Source organism: Sander lucioperca, chromosome 14, assembly GCF_008315115.2.
Source record: "Sander lucioperca isolate FBNREF2018 chromosome 14, SLUC_FBN_1.2, whole genome shotgun sequence".
In the NCBI taxonomy this organism is placed as follows: Eukaryota; Metazoa; Chordata; class Actinopteri; order Perciformes; family Percidae; genus Sander; species Sander lucioperca.
This window is the reverse complement of record NC_050186.1, coordinates 9,863,402-9,880,901: the sequence shown is the minus strand read 5'-3', so window position 1 is coordinate 9,880,901 and position 17,500 is coordinate 9,863,402. Positions and strand designations below refer to the sequence as shown.

The 17,500-nt window shown below is 42.3% G+C and overlaps 2 protein-coding genes across 5 annotated transcripts in view; both read left to right on the top strand.

Annotated features, from left to right (window-relative positions):
• Positions 1–2,585, top strand: part of helq (helicase, POLQ like) — a 54,537-nt gene extending 51,952 nt beyond the window's left edge. For 3 of the 4 annotated variants that reach the window (XM_031287820.2, XM_035991819.1, XM_035991817.1), the window contains 3 exons: positions 78–191; positions 1,413–1,547; positions 2,398–2,585. In XM_031287820.2, the coding sequence (XP_031143680.2) occupies positions 78–191; positions 1,413–1,547; positions 2,398–2,502 (354 nt within the window). In that variant the 3' untranslated portion in view covers positions 2,503–2,585. Of the gene's footprint in view, positions 1–77; positions 192–1,412; positions 1,548–2,375 lie in introns of all 4 variants that reach the window. The other variant, XM_035991820.1, reaches the window with a different exon arrangement.
• A 4,344-nt stretch (positions 2,586–6,929) lies between these two features.
• hpse (heparanase) overlaps positions 6,930–17,500 on the top strand; it is a 20,545-nt gene continuing 9,974 nt past the window's right edge. The window contains exons 1-3 of the mRNA XM_031287878.2: positions 6,930–7,251; positions 13,374–13,501; positions 16,316–16,444. Coding sequence (XP_031143738.2) covers positions 7,031–7,251; positions 13,374–13,501; positions 16,316–16,444 — 478 coding nt within the window. The 5' untranslated portion in view covers positions 6,930–7,030. The remainder of the gene's footprint in view (positions 7,252–13,373; positions 13,502–16,315; positions 16,445–17,500) is intronic.

Genomic DNA, 17,500 nt, shown 5'->3' with positions numbered 1-17,500 from the left:
GTGCATCCCTAGTTTTTAGACAAGATTTGAACGTGGGGAGAAAGGTAGTGTGAGTGATTGTTGCTGTGTGTTATCAGGAGCTGGAGGAGCTGTGGCCGTTCAAAGCTCTGCTGACGGAGCTGACGCGCCGTCTGAGCTACTGTGTGAAGGCCGAACTCATCCCCCTGATGGAGGTGGCCGGAGTCATGGAGGTCAGTGTCAAAATAAGTCAAAATAACTGACCAGAGCAGGGATTTTGATCCTGGACCCTATGTTCCCATGTTTCTGTGTCTAAGTGACTGATGGGAACAACAATCTTTGACATTGGTCCAGTATTACGCCAGAAACAAGCTGCAATTTAACATTAATGGGTAGAACAGAGTCCGCTAAAAGTTCTGTTGTTGCTGCTGACAGACTCAGATTATTATTCTAAGTGTCTGACAACATTATGGGATGGATCCCTACAGAGATAGACCTTTTTAGTTAAAGAGTAAGATCCTTTTAGTTTAACATGAAACAGCCCCGAAATCACCATCACCAAACTACACCAGACTCCATGTAAATAATCAGGACTTTTATCATCGTAAAACACACTTCATTCAAAGTGGACAGAAACTAAATAAAACTATCAAAAGCCGTCTTGGTTCATCTTTCCACTGTTCCAACAATCACCACTCTGGTTTGGTTGAAATAAACCCTTAATTCACCCATTTACATGTGGAGATATGCTGGCTCTATACACGCTAAAAGTCCTGATTATTTACATGGAGTCTGGTGGAAATATGCTGGCTCTATACACGCTAAAAGTACTGATTATTTACATGGAGTCTGGTGGAAATATGCTGGCTCTATACACGCTAAAAGTAGTGATTATTTACATGGAGTCTGGTGGAAATATGCTGGCTCTATACACGCTAAAAGTCCTGATTATTTACATGGAGTCTGGTGGAAATATGCTGGCTCTATACACGCTAAAAGTACTGATTATTTACATGGAGTCTGGTGGAAATATGCTGGCTCTATACACGCTAAAAGTACTGATTATTTACATGGAGTCTGGTGGAAAAATGCTGGCTCTATACACGCTAAAAGTCCTGATTATTTACATGGAGTCTGGTGGAAATATGCTGGCTCTATACACGCTAAAAGTACTGATTATTTACATGGAGTCTGGTGGAAAAATGCTGGCTCTATACACGCTAAAAGTCCTGATTATTTACATGGAGTCTGGTGGGTTTGGTGATGAGGATTTTGGTGCTGTTTCATTCACAAAAAATAATAATCTGAGCCTGTCAGTGGCAAAAACAGCACTTTTAGTGGACCAAACATAATGTTACGTTATAGTTTATTTCTTGCTTAATACCGGACCAGTTTATATATATATATATATATATATATATAACTTCTAAAATAGTTTGTTACTTTCTCTCCAGTCCAGAGCGAAGCAGCTGTATAACGCCGGCTATAAAACGCTGAGTCACCTGGCGAACGCTGACCCAGCTGTTCTCTCCAACACGATAGAAAACCTGTTCAAGAAACAAGCCAATCAGATCGTAGCATCCGCTAAGGTGAGTGTTACCAGGTGACCTCCACGCTGCTTTCCTACAGGCTGATAATGAAGGTTCCAGATGTGGTGTGTGTGTGTGTGTGTTCCAGATGTGGTGTGTGTGTGTGTGTGTTTGTTCCAGATGTGGTGTGTGTGTGTGTGTGTGTGTGTGTGTTCCAGATGTGGTGTCTCTGTGTGTGTGTGTGTGTGTGTGTGTGTGTTTTTTCCAGATGTGAGGTGTGTGTGTGTGTGTGTGTGTGTGTGTGTGTGTGTGTGTGTGTGTGTGTGTGTGTGTGTGTGTGTGTTTTCCAGATATGAGGTATGTGTGTGTGTGTGTGTGTGTGTGTGTGTGTGTGTGTGTGTGTGTGTGTGTGTGTGTGTGTGTGTGTGTGTTTTCCAGATGTGAGGTGTGTGTGTGTTTTCCAGATGTGGTGTCTCTGTGTGTGTGTGTGTGTGTGTGTGTGTTTTCCAGATGTGAGGTGTGTGTGTGTGTGTGTGTGTGTGTGTGTTCCAGATGTGGTCTCTCTGTGTGTGTGTGTGTGTGTGTGTGTGTGTGTGTGTGTGTGTGTGTGTGTGTGTGTGTGTGTGTGTGTGTGTGTGTGTGTGTGTATATGTGTGTGTGTGTGTGTGTGTGTGTGTGTGTGTGTGTGTGTGTTCGTTCCAGATGTGGTCTGTGTGTGTGTGTTCCAGATGTGGTCTGTCTGTGTGTGTGTGTGTGTGTGTGTGTGTGTGTGTGTGTGTGTGTGTGTGTGTGTGTGTGTGTGTGTGTGTGTTCCAGATGTGGTCTCTCTCTGTGTGTGTTCCAGATGTGGTCTCTGTGTGTTCCAGATGTGGTCTCTGTGTGTTCCAGATGTGGTCTCTGTGTGTTCCAGATGTTGCTGAATGAGAAAGCTGCAGCTCTTCAGGAGGAAGTGGACGAGCTGCTGACGATGCCGTCAGATCTGCCGTCAGCGGCCAAAACACAGCAACACGTTTAAATTATTACGGAGAAGTTTTATTCTCTTTGTCTACTATGTTTGTTTTTTAATTGTTTGGATTTCACGTCGTAATAAAATAATGTTCCAGACGGACTGGGATGTTTGTTTGACCCTCATGTTGTCCTCCGGTCAGAATTTGACCCGTTTTGGTTGGTTTATAAGTTTTCTTATAACAGAAAATATGGGACGTCGAAATAAGCTGAAAATGGAAAGAATTAAAAAAATTTTTTACCAAAATAGACAAACTTCAGGAAAAGCAACAAAAATAATGAAAGAAGACCTATAAACTTTAGAAAAAGTGCCCAAAAGATTGAAAAAAGTCACAAAAAAGTGCCCAAAACATTGAAAAAAGTCACAAAAAAGTGCCCAAAATATTGAAAAAGTCACGAAAACATTATATAAAGTGCCCAAAACATTGAAAAAGCCACAAAAACGTCAAAAAAGTGCCCAAAATATTGAAAAAAGTCACAAAAACGTCAAAAAAAAGTGCCCAAAACATTGAAAAAGCCACAAAAACATCAAAAAAAGTGCCCAAAACATTGAAAAAAGTCACAAAAAAGTGCCCAAAATATTGAAAAAGTCACGAAAACATTATATAAAGTGCCCAAAACATTGAAAAAGCCACAAAAACGTCAAAAAAGTGCCCAAAATATTGAAAAAAGTCACAAAAACGTCAAAAAATGTGCCCAAAACATTGAAAAAAGTCACAGAACTTTGAAAAAAGCAACCCAGACAACAAAAGGTTGTTTTCATGGTGGACTGGAAGTTTATCTCTGTAGAGTATCAGCGAGCGGACGTCCAGCAGCAGCTCCTTAAGGTACGTTTAAATAAAAACAGCTGGTCCATTCTGTAGGGCAGGGCTCATCAACTACATCTTTCTAAGGGCCAGAATGTTTCTAAGCAGACACTCAGGGAGACTTACAAATAAAGAAAATAAAATTAATTTATACCTAATACGCATATTCTTGTTTGACATTTTCACTTTCTTACTGAATTAATGCTATATTTAATTTCTTTTACATGTATTAGTGTGAGCAAACTCCTAAAAAAACATGGAAACTCCATAATGATAACTGGCTCTTTAAGTAGAAAAAGATCTCAGACTAGGAGGCAGGTCACTGAGGAGTGATGGTTAAAGTCTGTGATTAGGAAACATGGTTGTAGGATGCAGCGTCCTGATTGGTGGAAAATGCTTTCAGAAAGAAAGGCTGTTGTCAGGTAATGGTGAATGATGAATGGACTGATAAGCAGGCTATGCATTCCTCATGTATGCCCCATTTGCAATGAAACGATGCTGTTGCAAAATAATACGACCGTCATCATCATCAATGAAGAACGCCAACGTAACGATCGCGTCATTCACGTGCATATTAAGTAGCCACATGCATCTGTTGTGGTCTTATAATACATCCATAGGTTACGCTCCAGCGGAGAGGATGGCTCGTTAATACAGCAGTTACATTCATAAGAATTGGTCCAAATTTCAAGATTCCCTCAAACTCCGATAAACAGTTAGACTACAAACACACAGCTTTGGTTTTAGCTTGTTTGTAAAAGAGACGCACACACACACAGAGACACACACAGACAGAGACACACACACACACACACACAGAGACACACACACAGAGACACACACACACAGAGACACACACAGACAGATACACATACAGAGACACACACACACACACACACACAGAGACACACACAGACAGATACACACACAGAGACACACACATACAGAGACACACACAGACAGATACACACATACACACACAGAGACACACACACAGAGACACACACACAGAGACGCACACACACAAAGACACATACACATACAGAGACACACACATACAGAGACACACACACACATATACAGAGAGACACACACACAGAGACACACACACAGAGACACACACAGATACACACACACAGAGACACACACAGATACACACATACAGAGACACACACAGATACACACACACAGATACACACACATATACAGAGACACACACACACACACAGAGACACACACACATACAGAGACACACACAGATACACACATACACACAGAGACACACACAGATACACACACATATACAGAGACACACACACACATACAGAGACACACACAGATACACACATACACACAGGGACACACACAGATACACACACATATACAGAGACACACACACAGATACACATACACACACACACACACACACAATCCACCCACTATCACAGTCTGCCCCGATATGATTTTTGATTTGATTTCAGCGTCCAGCGATCGATACGAGACGATATAATCAATGTCCGTTTAATAAAATATCATGAGACATTTTATTCTGTTACGTGAAAAACAAAATATTCTTGTTTTATAAAAATAAAAGAACACTTAAAGTTGGAATTTCAAAATAAAAGCATCTTAAAGACGATATGTTTTGATATTTTCACTTTGCTTTATTGGATAATTGATCATTGATTTCATCGCTGCCTGTCCATTTGGTAAATGCTTTTGTACTTTAAACACACGTTGTACTGCAACTGTGTACTTTGTTGAAATTTTAAGGCCAGTTTAGAAGTAGAAACGTATTGAACTCACTGTAGAGCACCTGTTGCTGTAAGAAATAAATAGTGTATTGCACTTTATTTCTGTTCAGTTTCCTATTATCTGAAAACTGTGTACAGCACGGTTTGTTGACGTTTGAGGCGAGATTATTGTGAGTGTATTGCACATTATTTTTATATGTTTCTGTGACAAAAAACCTTCCCAGCCCTTCGTCACATGACCAATTAATGTTTCCACATATCCACATTTTTGCCTTAAGAGCCCATTGAAAATGTGTATTGTATAGATGGATAATAGGGAATAATAATAATAATAATTCAGAAAATGTCACAAGTCACAGTCTGTAAATGTAGTTACTTTTCCCATGTGATTGCAGTAGACATACCATTTAAAAATTGTACTTTTTGGAATTCTATGAATCGATTTTGAATCGGTAGAGCTTGGATCGCGATTTGATTTTTTTTTTGCACACCCCTAAAAGTTAAATTAATAATGAATGTGATGTGTTTTATTAAGCAAAATTGAATTGTGTTGTTCTATCCTATATCCAAAATTTACTATATTTTTACAGATTTTCTGTGCTGTATTCTGATAAAATCCCCTGTGCCACCCGACTTTAAAAATCCTGGAAAAATGAAATATAACATGACGTCAGAAACAGTAGGTGGCGCTCTCAGTGTGGAATCATTTCAGTTCTCAAACTCTGCCAAACATCTGATGCCAGACAGAGAGTAAGTTAGAATTAAGTTGGTGGAAACACCAAGTTGTAGCTACCAACTAACTTCACTGAAACACTATGTAGTAGCTTTAAAGACACACACACACACACACACACACACACACATAGAGAGAGAGACACACACACACACACACACATAGAGAGAGACACACACACACACACACACACATAGAGACACACACACACACACACATAGAGAGACACACACACACACAGAGACACACACACAGACACATATAGAGACACACACACACACACATAGAGAGACACACACACACATACATAGAGAGACACACACACACACACACATACAAATAGAGACACACACACACAGACACATACACACACACACACACACACACAGACACACACATATACAGAGACACACACACACACACACACACACACACAGAGAGAGACACACAGAGACACACACAGACACACACACACACACAATCAAAGACACAGATATTTAACAAGAAATACACACACAGACACACACACACACACAGAGACACACACACACACACATAGAGAGACACACACACACATACATAGAGAGACACACACACACACACACATACAAATAGAGACACACACACACAGACACATACACACAGAGACACACACACACACACACAGACACACACATATACAGAGACACACACACACACACACACACAGAGAGAGACACACAGAGACACACACAGACACACACACACACACACACACAATCAAAGACACAGATATTTAACAAGAAATACACACACAGACACACACACACACACAGAGACACACACACACACACACACACACACAGAGACACACACACACACACACACACACACAGAGACACACAAAGACACACACATACACAGAGAGACACACACACACACACACACACACACACACACAGAGACACACACACACACACACACACACAGACACGCACAAACATATAGAGACACACACACACAGACAGACACACACATACAGAGACACACACACATATACACACACACACCGTCCCCCCACTTTAAAGATCCTGGACTCGTCCCTGGCCCGCTGGCCTGCCGGGCGCTCCCGCAGACCGCGATCTACTTTTTGGCCCGACGCCGGCTCCGGTAAGTCCGGATGAAGGACGCGTGTACGCGGCTGTAAATAACTCAAATATCCGGAAGTGCTGTGCGCGTGTCCGACCTCCAGTCTGCTGCCTATCCATGGATTATGTCAGGCTGTCGCCGCTGCTGGTTCTGGTTCTGGTTCCCCTCTGGTACCACACCGGAGCCGCGGGGCTCCACGTGAGAGGAGAGCAGAAGCGGAACTGTTCCGCAGTGAAGCTGGATCTCTCCGCGGTGATCCACCGGGTGGACCCGCGGTTCCTATCCGTCACCATCGATGCTTCCCTGGCTTCAGAGGAGAAGTTCATGTCGCTGTTAGGGTGGGTGTCTGGTTCTTAGTACTTATACTATACTAGCTACTAATACTACTACTACTACTACTACTACTGCTGTACACAGAAGAGGAAAAAAGCTCTTTATCGAGATGAATTGTAGATGAGAATTTGTTGTTTGTGTGTGTGTATGTGTATATGTGTGTATATGTATATATTTGTATTCATGTATTTCTCCGAATGATTTGTATATGCGACAGGAAGATGTTTGTTAAATAAGTAAATTAGTGGTGTCTTGTAATCCCATGTGGGATGGGCCAAAATATTTGGCATGTCACAGAAATGAAATATAACTAACTAACTAACTAACTAACTAACTAACTACTGTATGTTTAAAATAAATGAATATAGCATGACACAGTCAGGCATCAGCTGACAGGCTCAGATTAATATTCTAAGTATGACAACATTGTGGAAAGGGTTTCTAAGGAGGTTGAGCTTTCTGTTAACATCCGAAAACGTCCCATAACGTCATTTTAGCCTCGTAAAACACACTTCATTCAAAGTGGACAGAAACTAAATCAAACTATGAAAAGCCTGTGTGTTTTATGGCTGGGAGTTGAAGTGCCCTGTGTGTAGTTCTGCAGGTATTCTGATACACAGACTGACCCAAATTGGTTGAAAACTACATTTCAGGCTACTGCAGTAAAATTACTAAACACCACACTGTTGGTACACAAAAAAATACTCTGTTACAAGTTACAAAATCCTGCTTTGGAAATGTTATTTAAGTTAAAAGAATTATCAGGAAAAATGTACTGAAAGCAAAAAACTGAACTGGTGGTGTGTTGAAACATCCTGTCAGGGTTTCCCCTTCCATCACAGTTGTAAAGGTGCAGTTAAGTGTCACAAATTATTTTCCAAAAACTGAGCGTCCCAAATAATGAGGGTCTTATTTGAGACGGGGTAGGGTTAGGGTAGCACCGGTGGTTTAGCAGGTTCATAATTAATTAAAGTGCTCATATTATGAAAAAAAATCTCTTTTTCTGTGATTTGGGGAGTTATTTTGTGTCTCTGGTGCTTCATACAAACTTGGAAAAACCATCCGTGCTGTTTAGAGTGAGATACGCTTTCTGAATGTGTCCTGCCTTCAGTCTCTGGGTGAGCTGGTCAAAATCTGCACGGCTTTCTACGTTATCGGCCGAAACGAGGGGGCTAGGGGCTAACCGTTAGCATGCTAGCTCATTCTCAATGGCAAAACACTGCTACAACACACACTAGTTCACCCTAATCTACAAAAGAACTACTTCCATGTCCCTGTTCTGCAGGTATTCCACACAAAGTTGGAAGTGCGCCCTCGTTTATAAGAAGTCTCCCGGCTAATCCTGCCTTGTACTACTGAAGTTGGAGAAACAGCTAGCTAGCTCATGTAGTCCTTAAGGCCCTGACACACCAACCAGACAGCCAATCGGCAGTAAAGCCAATCAGACTGATCAGTCTCCCCGAGGTCCAAAAAGTGCCTCAGAACACACCTAAGAGACGCCGACTTGAGCGTACGCTCTGCACGTGCGCGAAACGTAATACGTCTCCATAGCAGCAGGCGGCGCTAATCTGTATTGTTTCCATTAACAGTCCGATTGTTTCCCAGAAAATGTAAACCGGCAGCTGATTGGACGAACGCGTCACGTGGTTCTTTTTTCTCCAGAAATTCACAGCCAGACTGTCATGGCGGCTCGTTCAGAATACGATCTCATATTGGACTAAAATAGTTCACCGAAACGTGTTTCTGAAAACATTTGAAGAGAGAAATAGGCCGTGCAGTTGCTGAATCTGTCTTCATTTCAGATCAACAAAGGTCAGTTTAAAAGATTTTCATCAGATTTTGAGAGGCTCATCCGCTCGCCATTTCCGGGTGAGTCCCGACTGTCCTGTCTCCGACTGAACATGTCAGGTCGGCTAAAATGAAGGCCGACGGCTCCTCCGACGGCCGACGGCACGGACACACCGAACAGACTCGAGTCACCGACCTCGCCAGACTGTCCGACGGCCGATTATCGAGTTGGTGTGTCAGCGCCCTTACCTAGCTACTGATCATGTGATCTTACCTAGCTACTGATCATGTGATCTTACCTAGCTACTGATCATGTGGTCTTACCTAGCTACTGATCATGTGATCTTACCTAGCTACTGATCATGTGATCTTACCTAGCTACTGAGCATGTGATCTTACCTAGCTACTGAGCATGTGCGACTGCCAACAAAGATGTTACAGCAGTGAGAGGTCTCACTCTGTAGCTAAAACAGAGACCTGAACACAGGGTGAAAAGAGGAGCTGCAGCAATGAGCAGTACAACTAAAATATGGTGTTTTCTGAAAATTAATGTAAACCTATTCTGGTACAACCTCAAAATACAATTATGAACCTGAAAATGAGCAGAATATGGGCGCTTTAAGGACATTGTATGGGGAATTTGGGACACTAAACTGCACATATACCATTTTAAGGTGCCACACGTTTCAACATGGGTTGTAATCTGCGCCATAAAATGACCAATTTCTTCTCTGAGGACTATACCACCGTTAAACTTTACAACCCCACTCCTGCTCTCCCAGCTGTCAGATCATTTAAACTTTAAACGGAGCAGATGTTTAGTGGCTTTAAGTTTTAAATCCTGTCAGCGTTAACTTTCCTTTTTAAAGCCGCTTAAATCCTCTAAAGTCCCGAGTGATCTCACGGAGTAATGACTCGGCATATATTAATATTAATATCAGCTCAGAGGGAACTACAGGATGTGCTGATTGGATTAAGAGCTTAAAAATCAAGAGATTAAATAAACATGTAACAACATGAGGAGCTCCAAATCATCCGTCAGAGAGAGAGAGAGGTCGCAGATTATCGTCATTGTTTATTCATCTACAGATTATCATTTTTATCTAAAAAATATGAATGTAGGGGGAGAAGCACGCGACCGGCGCCCGCTATGGTTGCAAGAGACCGACTCCTCATTTCCACCGGCTGCGTGTTGGCTCCGCTGCGGCCATGACTGACAGCTGAAGTCACGAGGACCCACGAGATCTCACGAATTCACGTAGAATAGAACCACAAAACCACCAGCAGTTAGTTTCATCCAGAGGAGTAGAGGGGAAACTACTCTGAGCTGTGTTTTCAAGGTGTAGTGCAGGGAAATATGATCCGCCGTGAGCACGCTGGATTTTATTTTGAAAATTAACCGGATTTTTTATTTTGTTTCTGTGCTCAACTTCCTGTCCCGCACTATCTGCCGTGTGCTGAATTGCTGCGGAGCTCTCCGTCGTCCGGCAAAAATAGAAGCTCTGGTATCACTGGAGCTGGGACTCAGCCGTTCTGCAGTCAGTGGAAATACACACAATGACTTTACAGTCCTTCCAGAAAAATGTGGAGTTTTTTTGTGATTGTTGCGGGCAAAAATCCTTGATTATGCGTCACGTTTTCTTAAAAAATCCGATGGAATATGCGGGATATTTATGCAATTTTATGCAATAAAATTGCGGGAACTTGCAAAAACTGCGGTTTCATCGTGGCTTCATCGCGGGGTTTGCAGCTTTCCGATGATGTTCACGTCGCGTAATTACGTCACTTCATAGCGTTCCCATGGCAACAGGGGAAAACGGCTGCTCTTGTGTGAAGTAAACAACATTTTTCAACTTTCTGCTAAGATATATGGGACTTTTTTTGCAACGAAAATGCGGGGATTATGAAATCATGCAAGTCCTGCATATTTTGCGCGGAAATTGGCAATTTATGCGGCGAAAGTGCGGCGTATTTGAAAAAATGCGCCCCCCCCCCCGAAATAAATATGCAGACTTTGGCTGATTATGCATTGAATTATGGGATCACATAATCACGTTGTTCTGGAGGGACTGGAAATCCGCACAGCGAGGTTGGTCAAACAACACAGGACTTTCACCCAGGAGACCGGGGACCGCGTCCCACGTGTGGCGGTCCGTCCCGTTGTTGTCACCGTCCCACGTGGTGCGTTTCATTTCCCCGTTGTTGTGTCCCAGAGAGCAGCCCAGTGTTTTTTAATTTTATTTCATTTATTTTTATTTCGAACAAAACTAAAAATACATATACACATACAGCATGTACCTATATATACATATACATACATACATACATATGCATATACATACAAATACACATACATATACATATATATATATATATATATTTATATTCATAAAATAAAGTGTGTAGCAACACACCAAAGGAAAAAGAACAATATCCATACAGTGTATACAAATAATATTAAAAATACTATTACAATTTCTAATTTTAAAAATGTATCCGAAAAGGAGCAGGATGAAGCCGAAGCTTGTAAAGTTTCCTACCCCTCATACCTTTATATATCATATATCATATCATCATGGCAGTTCGTGAAATGGTAATGTTCGAAAATCGTGACCTGTACACGAAATAACCGAGAAAATCGTGACCATTTCACGAACTAGCGTGCGACTGGGTTGTCTGGTTTGACGTCTTGTTGTAATATTAGCTCCATATTTTTAAATGTCAAAAGTTCTTTGTCTGTGTCTCTCTCTTGCTTCTCCTCTCTGTCTGTTCCCTCCGTGTCTAATTATGCAGATAAGTCCCGTGTGTCAGTCACTGTTTGCTGCTCTTTTTCTTTCTCTGCAGTTTTGGGCCCAGTGACCTCGTCTCCTACACACAAAACCAAAATCCTGGTCTGAGCTGCCCGCTCTACCCCTCCCTTTTCCTCTGGCCCTAAACTTTCCCCCTGCCTCTGCCTCTGACCGCATTTTCAGACATGGTGTAAAACTCACCATTTACTGAAACAAAAGGCTGATTTTTCTTTCTATTATCCTTTTTCTTAAGATGGTTTTGGGCATGCTCGCAGACGGGCGCTATTCCAGCAGTGCGATAATCGATCATGTGTTTCTCCACAAAACTATTTATCTGGGGTAAAGCATCAAAGGTCTCCTTTAAATCTTTCAAAATAAACATCAATGTCCTTCATTATCTTTCTGCAGACAGTGGTTAATTTCTATTCTAGTCTGCTCTGGCCTGATTGTCTACTAACTTTAAAGGTCCCATGGCATGAAAATTCGGGCCACTGGGGGACCATAGGCAGGCTGGGGGAACTCATATTAATGTTAAAAAACCTCATAAAGTGACATTTTCATGCTATGGGACCTTTAACAAAGCCAAATCATCAGCTATAGAGCTATGGAGAAACACAGCAGCACAGGTGTCCTAATGGACTAGGGCTGCAACTAACGATTACTTTCATAGTCGATTAATCTGTCGATTAGTTTCTCGATTAATCGATCAGTTGTTTGATCGATAAAAATGTCAAAACATGGTGAAAAATGTGGATCATTGTTTCCCAAAGCCTAAGAGGACGTCCTCAAATTTCTTGTTTTGTCCAAAACTCAAAACTAGAAGATATTCACATTTAACAAGCTGGAATCAGAGAAATCTTACTTTTTTTTAATAAAAAAATGACGATTAATCGATTATCAAAATAGTTGCCGATTAATTTAATAGTTGACAACTAATCGATTAATCGATTCATCGTTGCACCTCTACTAATGATCTCAGTATCTCAGGAACTAGAGGAGAGGGACTAGGCAAGGTGGATTTTATATATCTATATATATATATATATATATATATATATATGATACTATATATATATCTATATATATATATATATAAATATATGGTATATATAAATGTATAAAGTCCAACGAGACGTCTTCAAATTTCTTGTTTTGTTTCAACCAACAGTCCAAAACACATTTCTTTCACTTGTACCACATTTTTGTAGTTTTTTTTTTTGGGTTTTTTTTTCAACATTTTGGGGTTTTTTGTTGCTTTTTTCAACAGTTTTCTCGCTTTTGTCAACGTTTTAGTCGCTTTTTTCAACAATTTTGTCACTTTTTTCAAGATTTTTGTTGTTTATTGTCGCTTTTTTCACAGTTTCAGTTGCTTTTTTGGACGTTTTGTAGCTATTAGACGTTTTTTTCAACAATTTTGTCGCTTTTTTAAAAGTTTGTTTTTACATTTTTTTTGTCACTTTTCACGACATTTTTTGTCACTCTTTGCCCCCCCCCCCCCTTGGGCTTGGACCCCTGATGATACACTGAAGCTGTTGTATTTATCTCTCCAGCTCTGCAAAGATCAGGACGCTGGCGAAAGCATTAACACCATCTTTTCTGAGATTTGGGGGGACGAGACAAGACTTCATGGTGTTCACCCCCCACAGGTTTCACCGGGACGCTGCAGGTTTCACTGCCGGTAACCGCTTTCATAATAATCACCAAGTTCATAAAATGAGGATGAAGGTAGTTTTAATCCTCTGTTGACTTCTCCTTTCTCTCATGCAGGAGTATCAGTATCTTTTGAATTTGTATGCTCCTGTTTGGCAGCATTAGGCCTCCTCTGCACACCGCCTGCGTGGCGTGAGCGTGTCGGCTGGGTGGCGTGAGCGTGTCGGCTGCGTGGCGTGAGCGTGGCGTGAGCGTGGCGTGAGCGTGTCGGCTGGGTGGCGTGAGCGTGTCGGCTGCGTGGCGTGAGCGTGTCGGTGGCGTGAGCGTGTCGGCTGCGTGGCGTGAGCGTGGCGTGAGCGTGTCAGCTGCGTGGCGTGAGCGTGTCGGCTGCGTGGCGTGAGCGTGGCGGCTGCGTGGCGTGAGCGTGGCGTGAGCGTGTCAGCTGCGTGGCGTGAGCGTGTCGGCTGCGTGGCGTGAGCGTGTCGGCTGCGTGGCGTGAGCGTGGCGTGAGCGTGTCGGTGGCGTGAGCGTGTCGGCTGCGTGGCGTGAGCGTGTCGGCTGCGTGGCGTGAGCGTGTCGGCTGCGTGGTGTGTCCATTTTTATTTGGGCTCCCATGTTAACAGGTTAGAGCGTGCACACTGCCTGTGTGACACGCACGTCTCAGAGAACGCGCGGATGCTAGAAATAGGACCGACGCCTATTTTTCACGCGACACACCAGCGTGTTGGAAGCGTTTCCCAGTGAAATAGAATACGAAAAAAATGTTTATATGTCATTTAGACACAAATGCATTTAATAAATGACATGTTGATGTTTGAAAGTCTCGCGGTTTTGATACAAATGTAATTTAAAAACATAATAATAAATAATTATAGATTTTCTAATATTGCACCTGTCAATCCAGAAGGAAATATTCTGGAGCCTATGTTGCCGTCAACACTGCTGACGTTGTCTTTGCTGTAATCAGATCAGAATATATTTATGTTTATGTTGATGGAAAACATCCATGTGTCCAGACAAGGCTAGTAGCAGCGCCGCGTCAGACATCTTTCTGGTGGAAAGACACAGAAAACGCCACGCAGGCGACACGCAGCTGATGTAACGGTGGTCAAGCATCAGGGGGACAGAGGCGAAATGTTGAATCTTTCTTCTTTTTTTATTTTTCCTTTGGAAAATAAATCAAAACATTGTTTCCAGCAATAGAAAATGCACGCAAAACCATCATCTGAATCATAACTTTTAAACTTCTCATATAGAATGACATAACTGCAGCCTAAGTACATAAGTTACAGCACTTCATTAAAACCGTATTACATTATGGAGCCACATACCTTTGGAAAATAAATCAGAACATTGTCTTCAGGCTTTGGTGTACACATTTACAGCATCTGCACAAGCAAAATATAAAGAATGCATTGCGTTACATAGGCTACATGTTCTACGTCAATATCCCATTGTACACTATCCGTGGTTGCTAGCAAGTGAGGCACGCCAGACAGAATGTTAAAACATGGAACGACAACTAATTAACATTTGGACATATACCAAAACTATAATGAGATTAAACATACACACATGATAGATACAGAGTGATATTGCTTCCATTGTATGGACGTGACTAGCGGAGTTTTACGGCTAGCCACGTTAGCCTCAGTACGCAGAAACTCACGGTCACGCAACGTAGCTAATGTGCAGGAGGCCTTACAATTAAAAAACATAATATATCTTGTCATGCTATGCAGACGATACACAGCTGTTCATTTCTCTCTAAACCAGCACTGGGAACTAGGGCTGAACGATTAATTGCCTTTGCGATAATATCGCGATATGTTAAAATGCGATTTCCTAATCGCAAAGGCTGCGATTTGGTCACATGACTCACGAGAGCAAATCAGTCTACACTCCGCAGAGAAAGCAACAACTAGCACGCTAACGCTACGCCGTACCTGGAGCTGATTTCTGTCATTCAAACAACTCTGAGTTGTAGTTTAAAACTTTTACAGCCATTTTAATAAAATGAAGGGTTTTATTCTGGCTCGAGTCCATACATGCAGTTAATGGATACAGGCACGCAGAACTCAAGGCTCGGTTGGCAACGATTAGCTCTGATTAGCGGTTAGCTCCGGTTAGCGGTTAGCTCCGGTTAGCGGTTAACTCCGTTATAAAGATATGAGTGGAGGAGCTGCCACTGAGAGGGGTAACAACCAGACTCTGATAAATGACGTTCGGGGAGCTTTCACAGCAGCGTGGCCGCGGTGTTTCAACAGTTTTATTAGTACAGTTAATCCCACGGCAAGAACACCAGCAACTAGCTAACGTAACGATAGCCTCTCTGAACAAGAACACCAGCAACTAGCTAACGTAACGATAGCCTCTCTGAACAAGAACACCAGCAACTAGCTAACGTAACGATAGCCTCTCTGAACAAGAACACCAGCAACTAGCTAACGTAACGATAGCCTCTCTGAACAAGTGCACACGGCAGCATGCAACTTCACGAGGGGGAGGGGCTGGAGGCAGCTCCTCTCTGTGCACTGTAAAAAAATGCACTGTTGTGTGTGTGTGTATAGATATATACTATATTTTTACTTATTTAACTGTCTAGTGTGTAATTGTGTGTTGTTCATACTATAAAATGATTTGTTTGTCTTTGTTGAATAATACAGAAGACAAAGAGCTTAAAAAAAGAATCGAATATCGAATCGCAATCGCAATATTTGGGAAAAAAATCGCAATTAGATTATTTTCAAAAATCGTTCAGCCCTACTGGGAACTATATTTCTTGATGTTAAACTGGACTTAGCTGCACCCCGTGATGTCGTTGTTTCTCTGTGGTTGGTAGATGGATCCTGTGATGATCTGGAGCTTCCCTCGTGGCTGGAGGACCAGCTGAAGAAGGACTGGACCCAACAGCAAGCCGTCCTGATGAGAGAAGATCTGCACAGAAAGTACCGACGGGTCAAGTTCACAGGTACCAGTCGGACTTTCTTCTGTTGGCAGGAAAGTGCTTCCATAGTTTACACGATGAAAACATCAGTGACTTCAACAAATATGGTCACTTCTGGCTCCAAAAAAAAAGATGGCTACTGCTAAAATGCAGCAGCAGTGGCAGCAAAAACTGTCCTGTCCTGTTAGTAGTGTCCTGAGGACCGGCCTGGGACAGTCAGATACTGTCCTGTGACTCCCCATGACTGTCCCATGACAGTCATGGGAGTCACATGACAGTGTCTGACTGTCCCACCACAGTCATGGGAGTCACATGACAGTGTCTGACTGTCCCACCACAGTCATGGGAGTCACATGACAGTGTCTGACTGTCCCACCACAGTCATGGGAGTCACATGACAGTGTCTGACTGTCCCATGACTGACAGTCATGGGACAGTCAGACACTGTCATGTGACTCCCAAAGTCAAAGTCAAGTTTAGGTCATTCATAAAAATGGAAATTACAGTGCTCATACCTGCCTAATACAATACAATACAATACAATAAATAATACAATGCAATACATAAATACAATACAAAACTTATAAAAATGTACGTTTAAAGTGCTTGTTGTGCTCTCTGATAGTCTGAGGTAAAAAGACAGAGCATAGTGCTTAGTTTGTGTCACAGGAGGCCTTAGCCTACCACTACGTTCTATAACCCCACCAGTCAGATTACCATGGAGAGGGTGACCTGGTCCCTCCTTATTTTCTGTGTCATTTTGCCAAAAGGTCGTCATATACTTGATCCACTGTATTTAACTCTCCTACCATTTTTCCAGCCCTTTTAGTCACTCTATCAGTCCTGGCCTTCTCGGTTATCCCAGCATTCCCCCCCAACCCACCACACAGTAACTCCAAACACTACATACCACTGACATAAAAACATTCCCATCACAGGACAGTGTCTGGGAGTCACAGGACAGTGTACAGGACAGTGTAGAGGACAGTGTCTGGGAGTCACAGGACAGTGTACAGGACAGTGTAGAGGACAGTGTAGAGGACAGTGTACAGGACAGTGTATAGGACAGTGTCTGGGAGT